The sequence below is a fragment of the Nesoenas mayeri genome (genome assembly GCF_963082525.1).
Source record: "Nesoenas mayeri genome assembly, chromosome: 3".
NCBI lineage: Eukaryota > Metazoa > Chordata > Aves > Columbiformes > Columbidae > Nesoenas > Nesoenas mayeri.
The window spans coordinates 64,273,321-64,297,589 of record NC_137544.1 but is presented as its reverse complement, the minus strand read 5'-3'; the positions used below and the strand labels follow the sequence as shown (position 1 = coordinate 64,297,589).

The window sequence follows — 24,269 nt, the reverse complement described above, 5'->3', positions numbered from 1 at the left end:
GGATGTCAGAAGTCGGTAACAGCTGATGTATCCCATCACCTGTACCCCAAACAAGTGATGACCGTGACCCAGTGGTCATTGTGTGACTGCACATCAAGCCAGCTCCCGGCACAGAGATGCCCACGTCTCAGGCTGCGTGCGCTTGCCATCCCTTGGCCGAGACTTGGTGGGCAGAAAGGAGGCGCGGCGCTGAGGTCCTTGGTGTCCCGCTCATCCCTTTCGGATAAGGCACCCAGGATTGTGTTTTCCCTAGAGGTGCATGTTCATTTGTGGCAGGACATTAAGCAGTGCTGTTGTCCCTCTGCCATTTTTCCTCTGGGCGTAAAAAGCAGTGAGGATCCTCTTACCAACTCCACGTGAGTCACAAATTTGCTGCTTTTACTTCTCTTTTTTTTTTGGAGGGAGAGTGGTAAGGGAGGAAGGAATGTCTTAGAAAGGATGTGATATTCTGTTTTGTAGAGTGTGGTTTGTTATTGCACTAGCAATAAAGTGAAAAACAACGTTTGTGTGTTGCTACTCCTACAGTATTTCATCGTCTTCTGGGACTGATAGAGCAGCCTTTAGCAAAAAATAATACTTTGCTGCAGTTTTACTCATGTCAATATCTGCCTTTGAGTACATTAAATTCAGTGTGGAATAGTTAATTCAGGACCGTGACCCATACTTGCTTTTTGAAATCATTCTAGCTCATAAATTCTTATAATAAGCCAGAGGCTAGTACTTGAAACCTATTCACAATATGCTACAATGCTTTTTGAGTGAAGATTTCCCTGTTAACCTTCTCTCTAAAATGTTTTATCCTTTGGTCTGCACTTCACACAAAGAATTATTAGTACCTGTGTAGAAAGAGACCATGTCTTATTTTAGCGGTTTCGTGACAATAACAGTATTTCGCTGCTCAGAAAGGGTCAAAACAATGTTCTTGCTGGACCACTTTGCTAAAAAAGCGAAGGAATGTCTGTTAGCAAATCGCTGGAGAGTACATTTGCAAGAAGTTACGAAACAGCATTTCAGCAGTGGATAGAAAAGTAGCTGTGGAAGCATCTTAGGTAAAAGCTATAGGCACACTAGACAACCTTGCAATTGCTCGTCAAATCCTTGCAGTTCTCCTCTTACAGTTAGAAAGAAAGGATGCACATGAAGTAAATAATTTAGAACAAAAGTGAAAACACACTTTTGGAATTTTTTTTTTCCATAATTGTCCCAACTGCTGATAGTTATATTTGCATATGCCAACAAGAAATATTCAAAAGCCAAAACGAATTGGTATTTTTACATTTCTAAACGTGATTAATACAGTCAGAATATGTGTGGTAATTTGCAGACTAGCATTACTTGCCCTTTACATGAGGTCTTAAATTTGACCTCTCTAGAAAAGAAATCATATAAAGGAATTCTGATGGAAACAAGAATACCAGGAGTTGGCACAATTATTATATTCTTTATAACATAAATACAATGTGCCAACCTAGATAACAGTGAGATATCAGCAGAGGATTTAGCCATACAGAATTCTGGTGAAGAAGCGTGGTTATTAACTTTGCTTTGTTTGACCTCTCTCAAATGCTTTAGAGGGGAAGGGTCATCTTTGGTTGCCTTGAAACTAAAACTAAGACTTCTTTTTTAGCACTTTCACAGGATGAAATCTGTTAACTGTTAAAATGGATTTTGTATAACAGTTCTGCATCCTAGTTTGAAAACAGACTGTGGCATACATTTGACCATTTTGTACTATATTTTTTAAAAATTCCTAAAAGAAAAAGAACTTTTTTTTTCTAAAACTGTGGAATTCAAAACTAACGTGTTAGGCTGCCATCCTTCACTTGATAATGGTCACAAGCCGCCCCAGCTCCTCGGTGTAAGGGCAAAATGCATACAAATCAAATGCTTAGTGGATGCTGGCTTACCAGTATCATATTACTTGGCTGTTTTGTTGAGGTTTCACACACATACATAAAAATAACAGCATTTTTAGCTGATCCCAATAGATTTTCCTCTGCAGCTGCATCACTTGAAAAAGGCTTTTTGTTCCAATTCTTCAAGTCTTAAGTATTGCAAGAATTTTTTTTTTTTACGTCTCAATTATGATTTATGTGTTGTGATGACTTTGAGGGCTTGATTGGGCTACAAATGTGCTTTTGAAAAAACAAGAAAATGTGCCCATGAACAACACTGGCAGTTCAAAGCTGAATATTGAGCATACAGTTGTAAACTCACATGGCTGGGTAGGTTTTTTTGGCAGACCCGTAGTCTCAACCTGCAGTGATGCGAAAGATATTAGCAAATTAGCACTGCAGAGCTTGCCAGCATATTCGCCAGAGTCCTGCTCATGCTCTCGCTGCTGTAATTAAAACTAATTATTTTCTAAAACATAGTAATACATGAATATGTGCAATAATCGTTTTGTAGTGGCCAATCTGTGAAGTATTTTTAAAGCTTCTTTGCCCCCTCCCCTCTTTGGCTTGCTCTGCAGTGTGCCTGCTGCCTCGTGCAAGCCGGCATTGTTGTTTTGCAGAGAGAAACGCTACTCTGGTAATGATCCGATTTTTTTTTAAACAACGATGCTTTGTCGATTATTAAAATCTGTAAGTTTGGGATCTGTATTTTTTTTCCCTTTTTATTGCCTTGTAGGCTTTTCTGTCCTATGTTATTCTTGCTTCAGATCCTTCTTTGTAAAAAGGGAGAGGAAGGAAAGATAATCCAGCCTTTCCTAAGTACTGTGCACGTGGTTTTCTGCGGGGAAAGAATCACCTGGTGTCTTGCTGTTGTTCTCTGGTTATTTGCATTGAATCAGCGTCATGGCATCTTCTAGCATCTGATCTGCCCAGTATTTTCTGTCTATTTATCTGAATGCTTCTCCTTGCATCTTTCTAGAAACACAGGAACCCAGCAGCTCTGCAGCAATAATACTATACTTAGCACTTGCATCTTCAAATAAAAAACCCTTTTAACTCCTCACACCCCTGGGAAGCAACGGTGTGCCATTATCAGAGAAAGACGTGTGTGTTCGTTATAGTCCCACCTCATTTTGACGGGAGGGGAAGATGTTGAGTGCCAGTTCTCCAACAGAGTGGAGTTTACAGCTTGTACTTCTGTAGTTAAGGCTCACAATGGCTGAGCCATTCACACTGAAGTCAGTAGGGGCAGGAATTATCTGCTGGACGCCAACCTTAACACAGATATAATTGGTAATTCAGCCTTTCTCTCGGATTCAACATTGCAAACAAAATGCGCATCATTATAATTTATGTTTATCTGTTGCTAAAGGGAAGGTGCAGTAGTTATTAAAATAGACAGTTGTTCTGTTAAAATGTAGCGGTCAAACGTGGAGCCAGTTGAAGATACCAGCAGCATGAAGAATGAATTTTACTTTGTAAAGTGGTGGTTGTTGTTGTTGTTGCATGGTACTTGTATTCTCGCCTTGTTCGTTCTCTTTTATTTCCTGACTTCAACCAAAGAGGTTTCCAGGTTTCCGGACAAGGAATAACAGGACAGAGGTGGGATAATCTCTGCGCCACAATCTTGCAGCAGGAAGCGTGTTTTTTTCTTGCAAAGCCAAACATGGTCATGCTTAACTGCTTCTCCTGTTTTCGATTAGCACCTATGGGTCTTGCAGATATGATGACACCTGGTGAGTCCAAACTACCCCTTCCTCTCAAAGCAGATGGCAAAGAAGAAGGACCCCCCCAGCCCGAGAGCAAGTCAAAGGTATTTACCACCTCTGCACGTGGTGTTGGTTCAGCCCGCAGAAGTCTACTGTGTTGTCCTTCATCTTCTGGTTTTGGCCTACCCACTTCTGTTCTTTCCTGCATGCCTTTCCATTCACGTGCAATCTCTTTGTTTGTTTCTTTTAATTTTTCTTTTTTATTTTCCTTCATTGTATGGATCTGAAAGTTACTAGTTCTTACGGCATTTTAACTTGCGGGGGCAAAGCAACCCAAGCCAAAAGTTGCGTGGGGATTTGGCTGTGCCAGCTGGGTGGGAAAGAAGGGTCTTGCCTGGTTTCGATACTTGCAGCCATTTTCTCTGCCTTCAGTTATAGCTTCCTGTTTTGGCCGCCTCAGCAGCAGCAACATACTTTAATATTTTGCTTTCCTGCCTTATTTGATAAAATAAGGTGAACAGCTTGGTTTTTTTTCTTTCTTTCATAAGGGGAAACCCATGCTTAGCATTCCATGTGAGCTTGAAATAAGCATGGTGGCTTAGTGACTTTAGCCAAGCATCCAGCAAACTTTCCAAATTATACTAATTAACAATGTCGTTTTAATACCTTATATATATATAAAAATATATTTATATATGTTTGTGTTTTCTGTATGTGTCTCTCTGTTTATATATATTTTATATATAAAAATTGGTCAGTCTGTTAAACTGGATGTACTTTTTTTGTTTTTAATAAAGTTTGCCCTGCCTTTGTCATATTATTTTTTTTTTATTCCTCTACCACAGGATAGCTACAGCTCTCAGGGTATTTCTCAGCCCCCAACCCCAGGCAACCTGCCAGTCCCTTCCCCAATGTCCCCAAGCTCTGCTAGCATCTCCTCATTTCATGGAGATGAAAGTGATAGCATTAGCAGCCCAGGCTGGCCAAAGACTCCATCAAGCCCTGTAAGTGGCTCTGGTTTTTTTGGGTTCTGTTTATTTTTTTTGTGACTAATTATATTTTAATGCTTGCTTGTTTGTTTTGTAAATTCTTTTTCTTCATTATTTATCCACTAAACAGTTTTCTTTCATTATAACACTGGGTACAAATTCTGCTCTCGGACACATGACTCTAAGTTCCACTGCTTGGCTTCAGTGGGGCCTGAGCATGTTTATCCAAGGGCAAAATTTGTCCAAACAGCACTTTGAAATAAGAAAGAGTAAAATTGCCTGCGTCATGCCAATGTGCTGTCTGGTAATACAGCAGTTGTTGTGAAGAAAACATCCTTCCTGTAATGCATCAGCTTCCAAGCATGCCGACTGTGTTGTTGAGGACGGTTCCATTTCTGTTCCTGGGCCCAAACTCCTTCACACAACTGACTTCACTCTGGTTGCTGCATTTGTCTTTGCTAGGAATAATTAGGGAAAAAAACAAAGCAAAACAAAATGAGAAACCTTCTCCTCTATTGAAACTGAGATCTATCAGAGTTTAAATTGTAGACTCAGCACTATGGAAAAGCTGCCATGTATGTTTTGGAAACAGTTTTCATTTTCAGTTGCGTATTTGGAAATACAATAATGAGGTTATCAGGGCACAGTCTAAAACAAAATTGTTTCTGGTTTGCTTCATTCAGTTATTTTGAAATGACCCAGATTGTGAGTAGAAAAAAACCCTGATGCATATGTGTTTTTAGAAAAGTATTTTTTAGATAAATAATGTTTAGTCATTCTCATACAGGTTGTAAAGAAAAACCTGAGAGAGATGTGTGTGCTAAAAATGGATTTTATCATATATATCTATTTATATGCACATAGAAAATCTTTATACATCTATAGAAAAGAGAATGCAGACATAAGCTTATATGGCCTATGGGGAGCAAATGTCCACTTGAACATTTTTGCTTTGTTTGTTTGAATTAGAAAAATATATGTTGTTCCTCTTTTCTTTTTACCAAAGGTCATAACGATCAGAATTTCTCTGTAGAAAAAATACTGAAATATGTTCTTGTGAAGAGTATAAAGGTTTTTTCCCAACGTTAACATGTACTTAAATTAGCAACAATTCTAATCCCTGATCTCAAGTATTGGGGTCATAAAGACAGGCCTCTGGTACTGAATTTTAACCTGAGTCTACTTCCTGATTAATAATATGGATATAAGATAGTAACTTAATTTTCACAAATTGATATGCTGAAGAGAATGTTTCAGGGCAAACAGAGGAAGGCCAATGGAAAGGAAAAATATCTACTCATCCAAAAACCAGACATGTAGTGAAAGCCCTGAGCAAAGGGGCAGCATTGCATGAAATGCACCACCTGAATGTTTTGATGTTTATTTGGCAACAACTTTGAGTCTCAGAAGGCAGCTGGTGTTGCTTGTTCCCACAAAGTCTCATCTTTTTCTTCACAGCATTTCTGAAAGGGTGGTACCAAAAACCCTGATAGTTTTCTTTGTAGTAATGTTTTGGGTATTGCTTGTTTGGATGGTTTTCTGGAGGAAAGCAAGAGAGTTATTGCACAGGATAACACATCGAGTTCTTACTCTGCAAGGTTACCAAGCAATAACACATTCCTGAGCTCATTGCATAAACTACGTCACAAATCCTAGAGTCGTCATGAATGTATGTGGAGTTTTTTCCATGTAAATATGCCGAAATACAACATTGGAAAACATAAATGGAGCAAGTTTGTGCTTTCAGTTTGTTCTGAATACCCTTCTGTCCAAATGCTGCTGCATCTTTAGCTTCAGTTAGCTTCTTGGTACACAGATACAGATAAATACAGTGCTTTGGAACTATGGAAAAGTGCTGTAAATTAGCTGATTGCTTTTTGCCTGTGAAGGCCAGTGTATTGGATAACTTCCATCGACTGCAACAGCAGCCTGACATAGACTGGAACAATTGATTGCAGGCATTTCGTTACACTTGAAAACAGTCTGAATTTGTTCATTAAATACCGAAGCTGCTTCATGTGCTACAACTTCTCCATTCCAGCAGAGGATTAAAGCAAGGGTGAATGGTCTGTGATTCACTTCACAGTACCCTTGTGATCCTACTAAGTGGATCCTGTCTTTCAGGACTTTTATATGGAAGTGAGGCATGAGAAAATGTGGAGAAGAAATTATGTTTTGAGGGCTTTTCAGATACATAGGTAAAATCATAGAATCATAGAACAGTTTGAGTTGTAAAGGACCTTAAAGATCATCTAGTTCCAACTCCCCTGCCTTGGACAGGGACACCTTCCACTAGACCAGGTTGCTCAAAGCCCCGTCCAGCCTGGCCTTGAACATTGCCAGGAATGGGACATCCACAGCTTCTCTGGGCATCCTGTTCCTGTGCTTCACCACCCTCATGGTGAATAACACTTCTGCTATGCTAATTTTGCATACTAGTTTTGCATCTCTGACAGTGGTGTGGTGGCTTTAAAATTCTTAGAGAGAATTTGCAAGTGTGGGTGTGAATTATGCAGGGTCACTGCAACATAAATGAAACTGTAGGTTATGAAAACCCCATAAAATGCTGTTTATGTCTATAGGTACACATGAATATGATAGTAAATGCACCTGAATAGTACTATATCTCCATGGTGCTAGCTGTGAGGGATCTGCAGAGTCCTTCAGGAGGAAATCTTGACAGACAATTGTGTCTTGCAAAAACCTCTGCCAGAGATTGGATTTCAGCAGTTTTTGCTGCCTGTGTATGTCAACTCTGTTCTGTAGTAAAATAGGTCTATGTTGTAAGTGTAATATTGGCAGTCTTTGTTGAAGTGGTGAAAGTGAACAGTAGATAGTTGTACTAATATAGATGCTTAGAGATGTGTAAGAAAACAGCTACCCACTGCCTTAATATGAAAAGAACTCCTACAGAAATTTCTGTTCTCTCAAGGATTCTGCATATTCACCATATAAGAGTCTGTGTATAATACAGTTTTAATGGGTGGTAGGTGCAGTAAAAATAAAGTATGGGGTTTGACAAATTTAATAGGAGAATTGGCTTTGGTATCCTTGTATTTAGATGCAGGGTTTTCTACATCACCTGTTTAAACTTGGCCAGTCATACCATGTAGCAGAGGGCTGGGGACTGAGGGCAGAATAGGATGCAACTGAATCAGTAAAGTTATGTTCCACAGGCTTGCACCAGCATTCTTTTATCACCAAAATTATCAACAAACGTAACAGAAGAAAAGCTCGTGATCTGTATTCTTCCAGCATTGCCTGACATGCACTCATTTTAGTTAACAATCTGCTAATGGGATCATTTTGTAATAAAGCTTTATTTTCTGAGGGTTAACATCTATCTCTAGGCAAATTTAGGCTTCCAGCTGAACCTGCCCATGTGGAGCTGAAGTTTGTTTGTGTGTAGACTAGCTTGCACACATCTGTCATTTCTCTATGTTTACATTTATAAAAATAGAGAAGATAAAAAGATCTTTACTCTTGGGGAATGGCATTCTTCCCTCCGGTGCATTCTTCTAAAATTAACATTTCACTTTAGAAGAAAATTGCACCCATTTTACAAAGCATGACAACCTGAAAGCTCACACAGTAAGAAACACTTCTAACCTTGTGTAAACTGTGAAAAGTTTTCAGATGATACTGTCATTTTAGAGCCTGCTGCCACACTGCTGAAAAGCAGCATCATTTCACATGTAGAGTAGAAAAACCCAGAATGCAAAATGGTTAACTGGTTTCCATTCTGCTCTGAATCTGATTCAAAAAAGATAATCTTACCATATAAAAATGAAAACATAAAATGGGTAAATCTGAACATTCTTAATCATGAACTACCAGAAAAGTGAAACAGAAACTATTTTGTTTTCTCATGTTAGAATATAAGCACATGCAAAATCTTCTGAGTAAAAGCTGAAATTTCCCACCTTCGTTTTTATTAGAGTCCCATGGTATCATGTCAGGTTAAAACTAATGCTGGTGAGCAGTACAGTAACTCTGTTCATATTGCAGTTGGTGGTGGAGTAGCTCCAGTTTGTTCAGCTGTTCAAGCCTATGTGATCATATATCTTCACTATAAAATCAAATTTGTAGCAACATGACTTGCCTACTTCCCTCTTTCCACCCACGTCCCCAAAAAATCTTTGGCAAAGTATGTTTGTTGAAAAGATTTAAACTGATTTTCTTAAACACCCAGATACGTAGCAAGTGATGCTTAGAGTAAACTGGTTGCCATTACAGAGTCAGTTTGTGCTTTCTTTGCATAATCTACTGGACTCTTGTCGAAGTACTTTCCTGCCAGTGACTTAGTAAAACAAATTCAGCCTTGACTCTGACATCGGTAGGAGTTGTGACACAACTGAATCTGGTACAGGTAAACTGAGGAATCACCTCATTTCTAGGTAAGACAGGTAATAATATCTGTCTGTAGGATGGACTGCTGCGAAGAAGTTACAGTATCAGGAAGCAAGGCAGAAAACTTTATAGGAGGCTATTTATTTAATTAAAATGAATATCCATTCACTGGAAAGAACAGCAATGGCTCACAGAACTGCTGGGTCACCCCCTTTGGCTTCACATCTCTTTTCTCCCTGGCTGTCCTCCAGTGTGGCCAAGTTTCAGCTAATGGCTGGAGGGACATACAGAACCTGTCATGTTTTCCGGGCTAACATGCAAGATGAATGGTGGCAATGCTTTTAAAAATCTTTGGCAGTTGGACGCTACCCCACTGCATCTTTGGTGTTGCTGAGTGCCAGTCCTCAGCAGCACGATGTGGGGATGTAGACAAAGTGGGTCATTCTGTAGCATCTGTGAGGTGCAGCTGGGGTCTTGTTTAGAGGTGTTTCAACTAGAAGTAAGTTCCTGTTTGCTTCAGAATAGTGCTGTCTCCCATTCAAATAAGGAGAAGACAAAGGAGGGAGAGAGTGATTGACTAGATAAGTTTAAAGAAGTGTCTACCACAATCAACAACTCAGTTTAGGATTTTACTGTACAGACATGAAGGATATGTTTCCCTTCATATATTTGTCTCCTTTCCCAAAGCTTTATGTCAATCTTTTTCTCTTGTGTTTAATTCTGAGCCACTTCCATCTTCTGCTGCTGCGCAAGTCACTTTGCCTTCTGCACACAGGAGGGTTATCCTGCAGTAGCAGCAGCCCCTCTGTGTTGTCACCTCAGGGACACCTCAGCTAGGGTGTAGTGTGTAGTCCGTCCACACGTGGCACAGAGCCCAGCTCACAGCGTCATATTGCACAGAAGAGATATGGTGAGAAGTTAGAGTTTGTGTAGCAGCCTCAGTGCTTTCTTCCATCTCCACAGAGAAGAAAAGGCATCAAGACAACATGAGCTTTGATTAGCTGTAAAGCCCAAATAGAGCAGCAGCAGAATGGGTGTGCTCCTGCACTTCTGCCACATGAGAAAATTCTGCTCTTTCCAAGTCTTTCCCTTTTCCTGGTGGTGGTTCAGCTCTGGTTGCTTTCCATCCCTGGTTTGACCAGGTCATAATACACTTTCTCTTTACAAGGTAAGGCATATGAGATGACTATATTCTGTTCTCCTTCAAGGGAGGACTAGCTACTCGTAAGCATTATTGCCTCCAACAGCTAATTAGCAGTTCACAAAGAGTCTGGCCACCAGTCTCCTCGTGCTGTAGGCACTCTCATCTTGATTCTTGGGCAGCAGTGGTGTGAAGAGCTAGTAAAGCGTAACCACGCTTTAGGCTACTCTTGTGCAATTCCTGTTCTGGAGAAACACCTTCAGGTTTTCTAGCCCCTTTTGAGGGGCAAAGGGGAGAGGGTTGATTTGGTTTGTTTTTAGGATTATGTAAAGTTGTGTGGGACAAACTTGGTTTTGACTTTAACCAAATTTTTGCTTACAAAGCACTTTGAGATAAGTGGATGAGAAGCACTGTATGAGAGCTGCCTCTTCTTAAAATGAGGCAACATCAGAAACTTGCCTTCTGGGATCCAAAGTTCAGATCGTGAAAGAAATATGAGAATGGGGAGTTTGGGCCCTTTATTTTAAAAAGCTGAATTTTCCTTATATGGACAGAATGTACTGTTTGTGCCTGAACTAGTAGCCTTCATTCCTGACTGTTGTGTGATAGCTTTAGTTTGTTTGACATCTTCTCTTTTTCAGTGTTGTGAGTTTCTTACTTTCTTTTCCCTCTCTCTCCCACCCTTCCCCCAACTCTTTTTTTTCTTCTTGCGACTTAGAAATCAAGTTCCTCTACCACAACTGGAGAGAAGATCACAAAAGTCTATGAACTAGGAAACGAGCCGGAGCGCAAGATGTGGGTGGATCGGTACCTGACGTTCATGGAGGAGAGGGGCACACCCGTGGCCAGTCTGCCAGCTGTGGGCAAGAAGCCCCTGGACCTGTTCAGGCTCTATGTCTGCGTCAAGGAGATTGGAGGTTTAGCACAGGTGAGAAGAAGGACTTGAAAGTGAACCTTTTGAAAAGTGATGCACTTTTTTTTCTAGACTGTTTCCTGCTGGTTACATGGTTACATTTTTAGCCCTGACAATGGTTGAAGAAAATAGTTCCATGCTTTAATATTTGTCCAGAGTTCTTTTTTTTTCTTCATAATTGCCTTAAAACTCTACAGTTTGAATCAAAATTGGCCATTGCGATAGACAGATGAAATTGTTACCTGTTTGGGGGAATGCAGTAATGCCACCAAGAGAAGAAAAGACGAAGAGGCCATTAGATCAAAGTTATGAGTAAGAAATACATGATAGAGCTGAAAGGAAAAGGAGATTTTGAAATCCATCCTTCTCAGATAGGGATACTGCCTCTAAGACAAATCAATTCATCTCTCCACAGAAGAGGCAGAGATACATTATTGAAACACAGTCCTTCATCCCAAATCTTTCATCTCTGAGTGTCTCTGTACAGTACATTTGTTTCTTAGACAGGGACTGTGCTATCCCTGTGTTTGGAAGATGCTTACAGGGTATTTTGAGTTGCCTTACAAATAGAATGATTACAAGGAAAAGGTGAATTACTTAATCGAGATGAAGGAAAATGAAAGCAGGAAGAGCTGAAATTGCAAAAGTCACAGACAGAAGAGAGAAGCTTTGGTTTGTGTTCTCACCAGTTCACTGGAAGTTTTACAAAGAGATATTTGGAAATTACATGTGAGTTCTAGAAGACTGACCACCACAGAGCAAAACTAAATATTTTGGTGCCTAGCAGCACCAAAAGGGGAAGGAGGATAAAATGGTCAGTGTTTGCAGCCTTAGATTTGGTACTCAAAGTCATCTGTCCTTGCCTGATGCTTTTAGAAAGCATCGCTTGCATCTAGGGGATCGCTCTGGCTGGGTGCTAGAAGCCACTGTGAAGTGCGGAGACCCATCATTTCTGTGTGTTTTGGAATGTTTGTAGATGTTCAGTGCTTTGCAAAATGATGTCTTAAACATAGCTATGTAGATAAATATGTATCTGCAGTATGTATTATAAAATAGATAATATTTAATATTTAAATAGATATAATTTAATGGTAATTACAAATCTGGACTCAAAAATACATCAAACAAATTAGATCCTCAGAAAGAGAGCGCATTTTTAATAATCTATGTGGTTAGTTCAAGAAAGAAATGTCCAACATCAATTTGTACCATTTTCGATGTTATTTTGAATAGCACACCTAGTGCAGTATTTGACTACTGAATTAGATCATTGGCCCTTCAAGTCTGGAGATTTAAGCTATTTCTGTTATTAAAGGAAGGCAGAGAAACCTAATATAGTTCAGCTTGCCAGTTGTTAAATGCTGTATACGGGCAAGAGATGTTATCCTGACACTTTCAGTGATCAGCTCATGCCCCCCAGCATCATAAAGATTTCATTACTTTTAGCTCAGAAACTTTATTACAGGTAAATCGTATCATGCAGCTGCTCTGCCTCATACAGCGTGATTGTGTCCGTAGTATGACTCTGAGCATCAAAAACTAAGCAAGATGGGGGGCAGATGGGTTATTCTAGAGAATCATTCACGTTTGCTTATTATGGAAATTTATTTTCTTTTGGGACACTCAGTGTTGATTTGCAGTGACAGACATAATGCCTTGCCAAAGAATAGATGCTGTTCACTTAGGCTGATTTTTGAAAGGGCTTGAGTGACGTGTGTGTGTGCTTCACTATGGGTAAAAATTGACACTGAAAATAAAGGCTCCTGGTTTTGCTGGTGTGCCCATGTGAGTGGTCACCGTGTTTAGCTGTTTGGGGCTACTGAGAGGTGCTTGCTGACGTTTATTTAAATGCATCTGTGTGATGCTGTCCTGTTGCTCCAACTGCAGCACAGCACTCCGCTCCTCATGGTTCTAGCTGGAGAGTGACAGGGAGTGGAGCTGGAGCTGCGCAACAGCAGCGCGTATTCTGTCTGGATGGTTGCAACTGATGGTGTAAAACTTGAACCGAGCAGCTGTTGGCAGTCTTCTTCTAAATGCCCATATTGTAGGTGTGGATGTTTCTGTTTGCAGTATGATGTGTTCATTGCGCACCACTTAGCTGTAAGTCAGTGGGCACAAAGGACTGTGTGAGTGGATTTCAAGCCTCAACGGGGGCAGTTTATGAAAATCTTGTCTCCTTTAACTCCTGAGTTCTTGCAGGATGTACCAGAGAAATAAAAACACTTTGCATAGCCATGCCGGCCTGCTTGCTATTAGTGCTATCCCCAAAAGGTCTTTGCTGACTGGCAGCAGTTAGTGTTATTAAACACTTCGAGAAACAAATGTTTCCTTTGCTGGCACACAGGCTTAGGAACAGTGTGACTAATGATAACCTTTGTAGCTGCGAAAGTTAAGTTGGAGTCATTAAAATCTCAGGCCTCAGGGCAAGCAGGGAGTCATCATGGTGCACAGGAGTCAGGATTCTTCCCCAACAAAAGCTGAGATGCTCATACGTTTAAAGCCCATTTATTTCCGTGCTGTCTCTCCTCCTTGGATGATACCTAGCAATTGCACAACTAGTTGAATGAACTCTGGGGCACCAGATATTGCAGCAAAAATACTGGCTGCTACAAGTGGTAGAGCTGAGCGAGCCAGTGGCGTCATCCAGGATGAGAAATGAACTTCACTGTTACTACAGATCAGCTGTGTTTGAGGAGCTCATGAACAGAGTCTTTCAATATTCTCAGGCTCACACTGCAAACAAGACTCACAGCAGAGTTCTGCAGTCAGCACTGTAATACAGAGTATTGCTGGACTCGCCTGTGTGTTTGAAGACTGCCTTAATTAATTAAGGGACCTCACTTCACTCTGCCTGTTATCTAGCTGAGGGATCACTGATCTGTCCCTGCAAGACACTCTGAAGTGAAAGAATTATAGGCTGAACTGTTTGACAGCTGGTGGCTATTTTGCAGAAAAATTTATTTTTCATATCAATGCTCAAACACTTAAATTGCAGAATAATGCTATTACTGCTTTCTAAATTTGTTTTTAGAAGCTGCTTTTTAATTAGAATGAGGTGGGTGCGGGTGGGTGTCAGAGAGAGGGAGAATGAGCATGCATTTGCTTGGAGATGGATTGCTAACTGAAGAGCATAGGCCCTGGGAGAGCGCAAGGCATTTAGAAGATGCACCATGCAGAAGACTCTCCACAAGCAAAGCTTTTTATGTAGCTATCAGCAGGTTCCTTAATGGTTTTATAACTGTAAATGCTGTCTATGCATTACTGTGTGTGGGAGTAATGAGCATTAGTTAAAAGACGAAAAATGTAGAAGTAAACCAAGACATTACGTGCTTTTTTTTTTTTCTTTTTGTTTTTTCCCCCCTTTTTGTCTCCTGACTTAAATAAAACGCTTTGCTGCAAACCAGTGATTCTACCATTTCTTTTGATAGGTTAATAAAAACAAGAAGTGGCGTGAGCTGGCAACCACCTTGAACGTTGGCACTTCGAGCAGTGCAGCCAGCTCCCTGAAAAAACAATACATTCAGTACCTGTTTGCCTTCGAGTGCAAGATTGAGCGAGGGGAGGAGCCCCCTCCAGAAGTCTTCAGCACTGGAGATACTAAGAAACAACCTAAGATTCAGCCGCCATCTCCTGGTGAGTCAAGAAAACTGCAGCCTCTTACACAACCATTTTTTGAATGCATAGCTCACTGCGTTGCAGTTTATGTGTTTAGAAGCGTGCCTTGCTAATGCTGGACAAAAAAAATGAAGGTAAAATATGTTTTGGCATCTTGTTTTCCGACTTGGACCTAGCTCCTGAGTCAAGTCAGATTTAACTCTGAAGGGCCATCTGCAGTCTTGTGTCTAGTTTGTCATTGCTCACTCTAACATGTAAAGACGTGTGCACCAGCTTACCCTGAATATTCAGAGTTATGTGGGCATAATAAAGAGAAGAGCATTCTGCGTGGACGTGCTTGCACTGCAGGACAGGAGGCAGCCAGGACTAAAAGGAACGTCTGTTTGTCTAAAGATCAGATTCTGGTACTTGCGCTCTCCTTGCCATGACTCCAAAGCTGCGTTTGAGCCCAACAGCTGGTCAGTAAAGCTTCAGCTGGAGTCAGGCTGCCAGGTGCTGGACCCTGATACAGCTCACACTGAATGCATGGTGGATGGAGAGAGTTGAGAGTATGGTGCATCCCCACTGCCAGACCTCACAGTTTGGAGGCATGCTCTCTGTTTTTTGTTGCTAATCCTGTATGTCAGATTAGTCATTAGCATCACTGTCTTTATCTTCTTGTCTGAAAATTTGGAACTGGAAATTCTTGATTTTAGCTGTCCAGTGTTCAGCGTACAGTGTGGTGTTTTCAAAATTAATTCAGCTTAAGACTCTCAGGATTGGATAGTCATGCGTGATATTCAAGGCAGGAAAATTCTTCAGTTGTAACATTATAAGTGGATTGGAAAAGGTGTAGTATTAGTCTATGATGTTGAGGTCTGGACTACCCATGAAAGAGGAAATGTTTCCTTTGATTTGCTGGTTATTAGGCTTTTCTGACCAACAAAATAATTTTGTAAAGACTTACCTTCACAATTACTGTTAGGCAGACCACCTTCTATGGCCAAGAGAATATTATTCTTGATATGTTTACAGCAGTTTCCTGCATTAGAAGGCAGCATAAGGAAAGTATTAAATACCCTAATTTTTGTTAGTGGAGTTCACTGGTTGAAGATGGGAAGTGGCGAGTCAGGGACACAGCAAGCTCTCCAGGCAGTTTGCAGGCTGTGTTCCTCCAGTTTGAGAATTCCTGTCGTAGATACCAGAAAATTGCAAAGACCTTTATAATCATATAATACAGTTCTAGCTTTTACAAGATCATTTGTTATGACAGTGCTTTGTGAGTTTTGAAAAAGATAAAGGCCATAAGGCTTAAATCTTTTTCAGCCTAATGTATTCAGTGTAAGGATTTGGTGGAGTGTTTAGTTAAAATCTTACTGTGTACATCTCTTTGTTTAATACCTTAAATATTTCCTCCACCTTGTTAACACCTAGGGTTGTTATGTACCCCAACGCTGATTATTTAATAAAGAATATCACTAGGTTATTTTGCAAGGCAAGTTTAGAAAATGCGTAAAAATACTTGGTACTAGAAGTGAAGCCTATAGTCCCAATGTTTTTCTGTCTGAAATGAGCATAGATTCTCCTGAGTGTGCACCATTGCGAAAAATAAAAGTTGTTGGACTTACCTGTCACCTCCAGAGAAAGCTGCTAAGGGGAGCCGAAACTGTTCAACTTGTTAAGGAGGGTAAAGAGGAAATTCATCTGTTTCTAGAACTAAACAGCAGTACTAAAAATGAAAGAGTATTTTGCTTTGCTCTCTCCTCCTTTAGCCTCTCACTGCTCTGCACTGCTCTCAGTAGTTGGTTTGGGGATCATCACCGTAAATTGACTGAATTTGGAGATAAAGGATTGTTATTTGAATACATAACCTTAAACAAGGAACAGAAATGTCAGACATACGACTTTTAGAGGGACTTTTTGCATCATGACACTACAGATGAAAATGGCAAAGTCCAAGTTTAAATTTATCATAACATTCAAGCAAGCTGTCTATGAGGAGAACTGAAACTATTTTTCTAAAATAAAAACACAGCAGGACATAGAGACTAGAAGAGGGGGAAGCAAGCAAAGATCTCAAGGTTTGTTTTGTTGGCAAGAAAAGAGCTCGTGTCACTGAATGGACTGCACTTCTGTACGGAGAAAGGCTTTCCCAGTGTGTATCAGCTTTAATACATGAAATCCCGCTGAGGTATAGATGCTGCAGAGAGTACAAGCCTGTTCTCTTTAATAGTCAGCTTTTTTTCTTGCTCCTTTTCCTTTACTATATACCAACATTAACATTTTAACTGCACAAAAGAAGTAGAGTTGTCGATGTGCTTTAGATAATCTGTTACTCTTTGGCATTCAGAGGGCATGGGAGCCCAATACAACAAGAAACAGTTGCCTCCAAAGGTCCTTGCTTTCACCATTAGCCTCTGTTGTGCAGTTAGCTCAGTGTAGGCAGAGCCACTTTGATGCCAAATCCATTTGCAGAGAACTAGTTACAGTATTAGGGCTGAAGTTAGTTCTGGTAAGAAGAGGTGGGGCTTGTCTCAGAGGAAAGGGTGCTGTATTTTGTGCAGTTCTAACCAGCTGATGCTATGAAATCAGGGTCATGAGAGTTTAAAGATCAGCTCATCTTCATAGAACTTTTTAAACTAAATATTTCAATTGCTCAGAAGAATATATACCAAATATATATAAGAATATATAGAAACTGGCAGCCTTCTTGCTACAGAGAAGAATTCAGTTCCTGTGTAGATGTAGTTCCCAGGTAGGTGTTATGCAAGGTGGGAGCATGGTGACACTCAGTTCAGAGCAAATCAGTTGTTGCAGATGTCCCTTATCCAAGGGATGATTATGTGGCTGCCTCACAGATGATCTTGGGAATGGAATCATAGAAGGAACACTGAAAAACCCACAAAATCTATGGGACTGCAAAGCAGTGATCTGGGTCCATGTGTTGTTAGTCCATTTGCTTGTAGCACTGATGAGGGATTCTCCCATCGCTTCTGGTTTTTACAACATCATTAATAAGGTAAATGGTATGTAAAGGAGTGAATTATTTAGTGCTTTGTGCAATGCAATTCAGAATATTGTCAGCAATTATAAAAAGCTGAAAAAAGGAGGGTAGAGCAGCAAAGTGACAGGCTGGTTGGCTTTTTTCAGCAGAGGTTTGCACAGTAACCCAAGTGTTAGGGGTAGCATTACCTGCCTATTTTAATAAATGTTCTGGCTTCATACTACTGTCAGAACCTCTTCTGTTCTTTCATAAAACTCGCAGGGACACGTGAGGGCGTGAGTGTGGTTTACTGTGGCTTGCACTGCTCTAAGGCTGTGTAAGTTGAAGATATGTTTGTAGTAGGCTGAGGCCTTTCTAACACAGCTTCAATCTGTCTGAGTCAGATAATGCCGTCAGCAGCAGATGCTTAATGGCAGACTAGCTATTAGAGGACCTCTGTTGGCCTTATGTCCTGGTTGTCGCATCTGTGCCAAGGTCCGTGTCAACTGTTGACCAATCTTTTGCTGCACAGAAAATCCCTTAGAAAGAGAGAAGAGTTGTAGGTCTTTGTAAGCATTCTTCTAGGACTCCAGTGCTTTCCAGAAGTGGGTACAAAGACAAAATGCTCTTCCTGTCATGTGTGTTTGATGGTTTTGACCAAGATATGCACTAATTATGTGGCAAGTTCTAAACTGACAATAATTCTGGGGGCGATTATGCTGAGCACTAACGGATACCGGAGAATAAATTTCAAAGAAGGAGTTATTTTCCATTTCTGTACTCTGGCACTATAAATTGTGAGCTTCAGTATGCGGTTATGTATGCACAAGACTCAAAATTAGAGATTGAGTGGTTTATGCTACACTGGTCGAACAGGATGGCCGCGGTGGTAGAGCTGAGGATGCTCCTGAGTAACACTCAGCAGCTGGCCCTGATGTCAGCAGAGATTTCATTACAGCAGACCTGGAAAAACTGCGCCTGTGTTGGAAGGAGGGAACAGAGCACGACAAGAGTGTGTTCCCTGTGTTTCCTTGGCAGCAGAGAAACAAGGCTGGGGAGGGGGGTGGCAGGGAGGGCACAGGACACAGCACCACACAACACAGCCATTCAGTGAGCGCGTCTGTAACCAAACCCATCCGTCTCTGCTGGCGAGTGGCTGGCTGAAGTGCTATTATTAGGAGGCAAGGTGATGTCATGGAGCGTGTCATGAGGCCAGCCAGGGAATCCCCAGGAAGATGGATGGCAAGGGGTCGGGAGGGGCGGATGGGGGACCAGACAGAGGTGCCTCCATGCTTGTGCCAGCACCCGCTTCGGGGGGGCCCTGCTGCAGCCACCGGCCCCCAGCCCAGCTTAACTGGGGCACTGGGTTCGTGCTGTGTAAATTATCTTCCCAGCGTGGCGGCTGGCTGTTCACTCTGAAGTATGTGAATGTACTTAACCTTCAGTAACCTTTCCATTGTTTACTTTAGAGTATACATTTGTAGCTTCTGGCAAAAGGTAGGGATATCCTAGAGAGCATGTCAGGCTTCCTATTAATGGAGTTTCAAGAGGTTGCATTCTTCTTTTCTTCTCTTTTTTTTTTTTTTCCTGAAGGGAAGAAAATGCTGGCATGAGAAAGATTTGATTTTTTTCTTTTTTTTTTTTTTTTAACTGCATGTTTCTGTTCTGGTAAATAAAGTGTCTCTCCTGAAAAAAGTACTTGCTGCCATGCACGCTTTGCAAGGAAAAAGCCGTGCCGATGCTGTAATTCTACACTGCCGAGAATAACACATGCCATTGAGTGAACTGTAGAAGAGTTTGTGGGACCTCACCTCCTCACTAACAAGATGTTCATTTTATTTCATCTTGGATGGATTTTTTTATTGTTAAAAGCATATTCTTCCAAATCTGTTAGGACACTTGAAAGACAAGTGTTACTTACATGTGGATGTGAGATGAAGAATTCAGTAGCTATGTACACATAGGTTTTTTCTTGGACATCTTCAAGTCTGCTGCAGAAACATGTAAGAAGAGATTACCCATTTTAAAAGAACATCGTCTTCCTTCTTAGTTCTTTTTTTTAATATGAAGCTTACGAAGCACTTTAAAAGATACAGTTTCTATTTTGGGATGTCCACAATCAAAATTAAACATCTACCATAATAAAAACCTTGCAAGAATAGATGTAAAAATTTCAGAGAGCTGCTTAACAAATGTAAAATTTAAGGTAAAACAAGCAAAAGGAATATAGCACTTTCTTACAGAGGAGAGGGTTGTTGTCATGTTCTTTAACTAGAAAATATTGCTAATAGCAATGTGTGTAAAACGTGTGAGAGAGCATAACTAGTTTGCATTTAACATGTGTGCATGCAGGCACCTGTGTACATGCTATATCCAAAAACGGTTTGAAGTATATTGCTTTGATGCAAAGTCAAGTGCTCAAAGGTTAGGAAATGTCAAAAGTGAGACATAATCTTTGCAACCTTAATTATGTTTCCTTGTGCAAATACACTTCAATGCACTCTTGATTATGTAGTCGCATTGACATTTTTTCCATGCAACGTCTGTGTCATTCAGCACACGGAACAAACGGTGCTCAGTTAGTGAGGAGTTACTCAGCATTTTGTGTTTTCCTCACTTTCCAGTACACAGCTCTTACTTGTGCCATAGTTTTCAACCAGACTCAAACAGAAAGTTATAAATTTACTCCTTGGTTTTTCTCAACCTCGCTACAAATGTATATGAGTCATATGATTCCCATTCTACGGAAGAGGAACTCGGCTACCAAAAAATTTACAACATGAGTATCCACTAATTCTGGGTGCCGGTTTTCTAAGTTTTGCTATATATAGCCCTTTATATGATCTCATCTGTTGCCCTACATGTTCTGCACAGTTGGAAAACAGTGTCTCTAAACAGACTCTCTGATAAAAGGAACACACATCTAAGAACCTCCTGTGCAAAATTCAATTTCACATGCCCAGTGTTGGACTCTTCCCAGTACTGAATTCTTTGAATTACAGTGAGAGTCCTGCTCACCCCCAGCCTGAAATAAGTGCAAATAGGATCTTCAGAAAACCAAGCAGTGGATGTATAGCAAGTTAATAATCTCTACTTATCAGCAGGTATTTTTCACAAATTTATTTGACCAAATCAGAATAAACACTGAATCAAGAAGAGTAGTTTCCCATCACAGGCACGTCCCCAACACTACCACCAAGTTTCATCTTCAGACAATGAAGGGACCACTGGTGCTCACAGAAAAATATTTCTCTTTTGGGGACAACAGAAGAAGACTATATGTTTTCAAAGGCATATTCTTTAAAAAAAGCTGGCCAGTTACAGCTGCAAATTTCCAAATCAAAATTAGCTTGAGGGGAATATTTGTCAGGATGAGTTCCTGATGATAGGCTGAAGCTTGGCAAAGGTACTGAAAATCACATCATAGTAGAGAAAGTTAAGTAAGTTGCTTAAACAATTGTACCCGATCTACCAACAGTGAGCATTAAGAGTGCATACTTATTCCTTCTCAAGGAATGTGCTATTTACATTGAAGCTATTACTAAAAGATAAATGAACTATTCAGTGGCCTGTGAGTGTATGCAGTTGCATTGTAGGTCATATCCACACTTGGGCTCTTCTTGGGAGCTGATGACCTAATCCAGAAATTGGAACACTTGCAGTTTTTCTTCTGTAGAAGTGGCCCTGACTCAGTGGATGTCAAGAGCACAGCATATTAACAAAGCAGTACCAGAAACTTGGCACTTCTCAAGATAGCATTTGCCTTCCATTTTTTCAGCTATTCACATCCAGTTGTTTAAAAAGAGGTGTGGGAAAAATAACCAACCCTATAATCGCCATCTAGCAGATAGAAATTTGACTTGTAGCTCTCAATTAGATATCTTTGTTTTGCTTTTAAACCCTTCCTTATCCAAGAAGATTATGTAAAACACATAGTTATTCATATTAAAGATTCTATACCCATGCAAGCTGATAGATACTGAAAAAATATTTTACTTATTTTCTTTAGGTTTTCTTTAGTTATGAATTATGTTCTTGCTTAGGTAGGATAGGTAGGTAGGAAGAACTTAATTGCTGCTTAGTAGGCCAAGATAAGAGAAATATGCAGGGTTAGGCAATATCGTATTTTAGAATAAGTATATGGGTACACCGAGATGTTTACTTGCATGGTTCTAATATAACAAGATGGTATGTGACAATGTGTGGCTTAACTCAAAAATGCTTTCAAGTTTTTTAGAAGTAATCTGGAATTGTGTTTAAAGCTCAAGGGCAGGAGAATGATCCTGGCTCACTCAGGTCATATATACAAAGGGTTCACTTTATGTGAGCATGATGATTTTTTAATTATCATATGGATTTGTTTTATTATAGCGCTAAAGCCTTCAGTCAGCTGTAGCATTAGTTGTTGCAAATGTTGTTGTTACTGTATTAATGCAATCAGAGAGCTTTTCTTGAACTTTTTTTGAACCTCATTACTGTGTGAGCATAATCCAAACATGCCTCAGAAAGCTGAGGACAAGAACAATGTGGTCTACACAATGCGGATTTTACATATGCACTTGCTACTGGGACTGATTTCCAGATAGTGGAACATGTGTTGCAGATATAAATGAAACACATATAAAAAAGGTGTTCTTTAGTTAAAAACAAGCTCTGCCTGTCAAGATGATGAGTGTTCTAGCATTCTGAGTCAATTATAAACTACTCTCTCATTCACATACAGAAGAAAAGCCCATACTGCTTGTTCCACTTTTCCCTCTAACAGTAATTTATAAAGTTTCGTTAATTGGTTGTTGAACATAGATAGTCAGGCACTAAAAGATGCTTACATGACAGTTCATAAAAAAAAAAGGACCTCTCAAGCCAAAGACATGTCTTTCTGAGTCTATTAGATTTATGGATTTTTCTGCTGGTAATTTTTTTTTCCCAATTGCATCTGAAGATTGGAATTCTGGAAGTTCTGCTCAAGTACAATTTCTGCTGCAAGGCCGATCAGATCCAAGTCTTAGATGTTGTTACTAATTCCCACTTATCATCTTCTAAATCAGAAAACGACTATGCCAGATCTGTGGGGTTCAGGGCTGTTTCTTCTCAGTAGTCATATGAAAACAGTAAATTTGGTGTCTGCTTTAAAAGACTGGTCTGGATGTATTTTATCATTAGCTTATAAGTTGTATTCATTTAATATCCTTATTACTGTTCAGTCTCACTGGAACAGAACAGTACACGCTTTTCTACACTTGTCATTTCAAGAATACAGCAATTTACCATCATGGTGAGGGACAGTAGTGCAGGTGCTCCATCGTGTTCTGAGATCTCAACATAGAAGTTTCTGCAAATGAAATAGATGCTTTGCAGAATTGACCTGGTCTTGTCGCATGTGCTCTACAATGAACCTAACTCATTTTATTAGGACATCCATTGCTATTTTTATAATCGTATTAGGTGCATTAACTATAGCCTCCTGTTCGAATTCTGCTTTCAGTGATTGTTTTTTTCTTATCCCAGATTGCCTTGTACATTTCTTAAATACAACCTTTTCTCATGCTGTCTCAAAGATGGCATGGGGCTGCAGTGCGCCACTAATCTTTTCCCATGTTTCACCATGGAAATGTCTGCCTTTTAGTGGTAAATTAAATTATGAATTTCTATTAATATAGGAGTTTAAATTTGTGAGGAAAAGCTTCTGGCTTAAATTTGCCTTATAAACGTACGTGTTGTGATAGTGATTATATGAAGAAGCTGTGCTGAAGAACAACCTTCATTTACTCTGCTGTAAACTATAGACAATTAACTTTGTATCTCTGACCTCTGATTTAAATGATCCTTCATCTAGGTGATTTCTATTAATGTTGCTTCAGGCAGCAGATTAAATTCATGGTTCTAGGAAAGATGATGGCTATTACTGCACAGTGCATCCTGATCTCCAAGGATTTTGAGGAAGTTGTAAAGTGCTGAGACGCGTGATATAAGCAGACTTATGGGGGAAAGGACCAGTTTCTCTCCTTGATGATTATTATTTCCACAGGAATTCGGCTGCTACCTTTTAATAGTTCCTTTTTCTTTGATTTCCCAGCTAATTCTGGTTCCTTGCAAGGCCCACAGACTCCACAGTCTACTGGTAGTAATTCCATGACAGAAGTGCCAGGCGATTTGAAGCCCCCAACACCAGCATCAACACCTCATGGACAGATGACACCTATGCAGGGTGGCAGGTATGAAAAGGGCTTTGCTGCATTTGGCGGGGCTGTAGTTCTACAACAGCTTAAGCTGGTCTTTCTCTTTCCTGACTGCTCAGGCACTCATCTGATTCTGTGGTGAACCAGACAGAGCCTTAAAAGCAGCAGAAAATTCTTTCTTTTTGGAGGGGAGGGAGGGAAAAAAGAGGAAGGAGTGGGAGCTGTGTTAGCTCTCTCAGTACTAGAGAAGGATCAGACAAACACCAGTGCAAAGGGAGGCAGGCAAATACGTGAACAGTGGGGAGCAGGTGGAACTCAGCAGCACCAACTTAGAACCACAGCCTTCCTTTCCTTGCTTACCCTGTCCTCCTCTGGTGTACGGGTCCAGACATTCATGCTTAGGAGGGAGGAATGTGTGGTTTTAAGGTGCTGCTTAAATTCAAATTATGAAAAGCATATATGCTAACAGTGGTTGAGACAGCAGAGGATTCGACTGGGTGGACCAAGAGATCCCTT

The 24,269-nt window shown here is 40.3% G+C and overlaps 1 protein-coding gene across 1 annotated transcript in view; it reads left to right on the top strand.

Moving 5' to 3' along the window:
• The window catches only part of ARID1B (AT-rich interaction domain 1B), a gene marked incomplete at its 5' end in the record, with an annotated part of 326,929 nt that overhangs the window by 287,020 nt on the left and 15,640 nt on the right, over positions 1-24,269 (top strand). Inside the window, 5 exons of the mRNA XM_080342352.1 lie at positions 3,599-3,708; positions 4,450-4,608; positions 10,803-11,012; positions 14,426-14,630; positions 23,651-23,789. Of these exons, the coding sequence (XP_080198478.1) occupies positions 3,599-3,708; positions 4,450-4,608; positions 10,803-11,012; positions 14,426-14,630; positions 23,651-23,789 (823 nt within the window). The remainder of the gene's footprint in view (positions 1-3,598; positions 3,709-4,449; positions 4,609-10,802; positions 11,013-14,425; positions 14,631-23,650; positions 23,790-24,269) is intronic.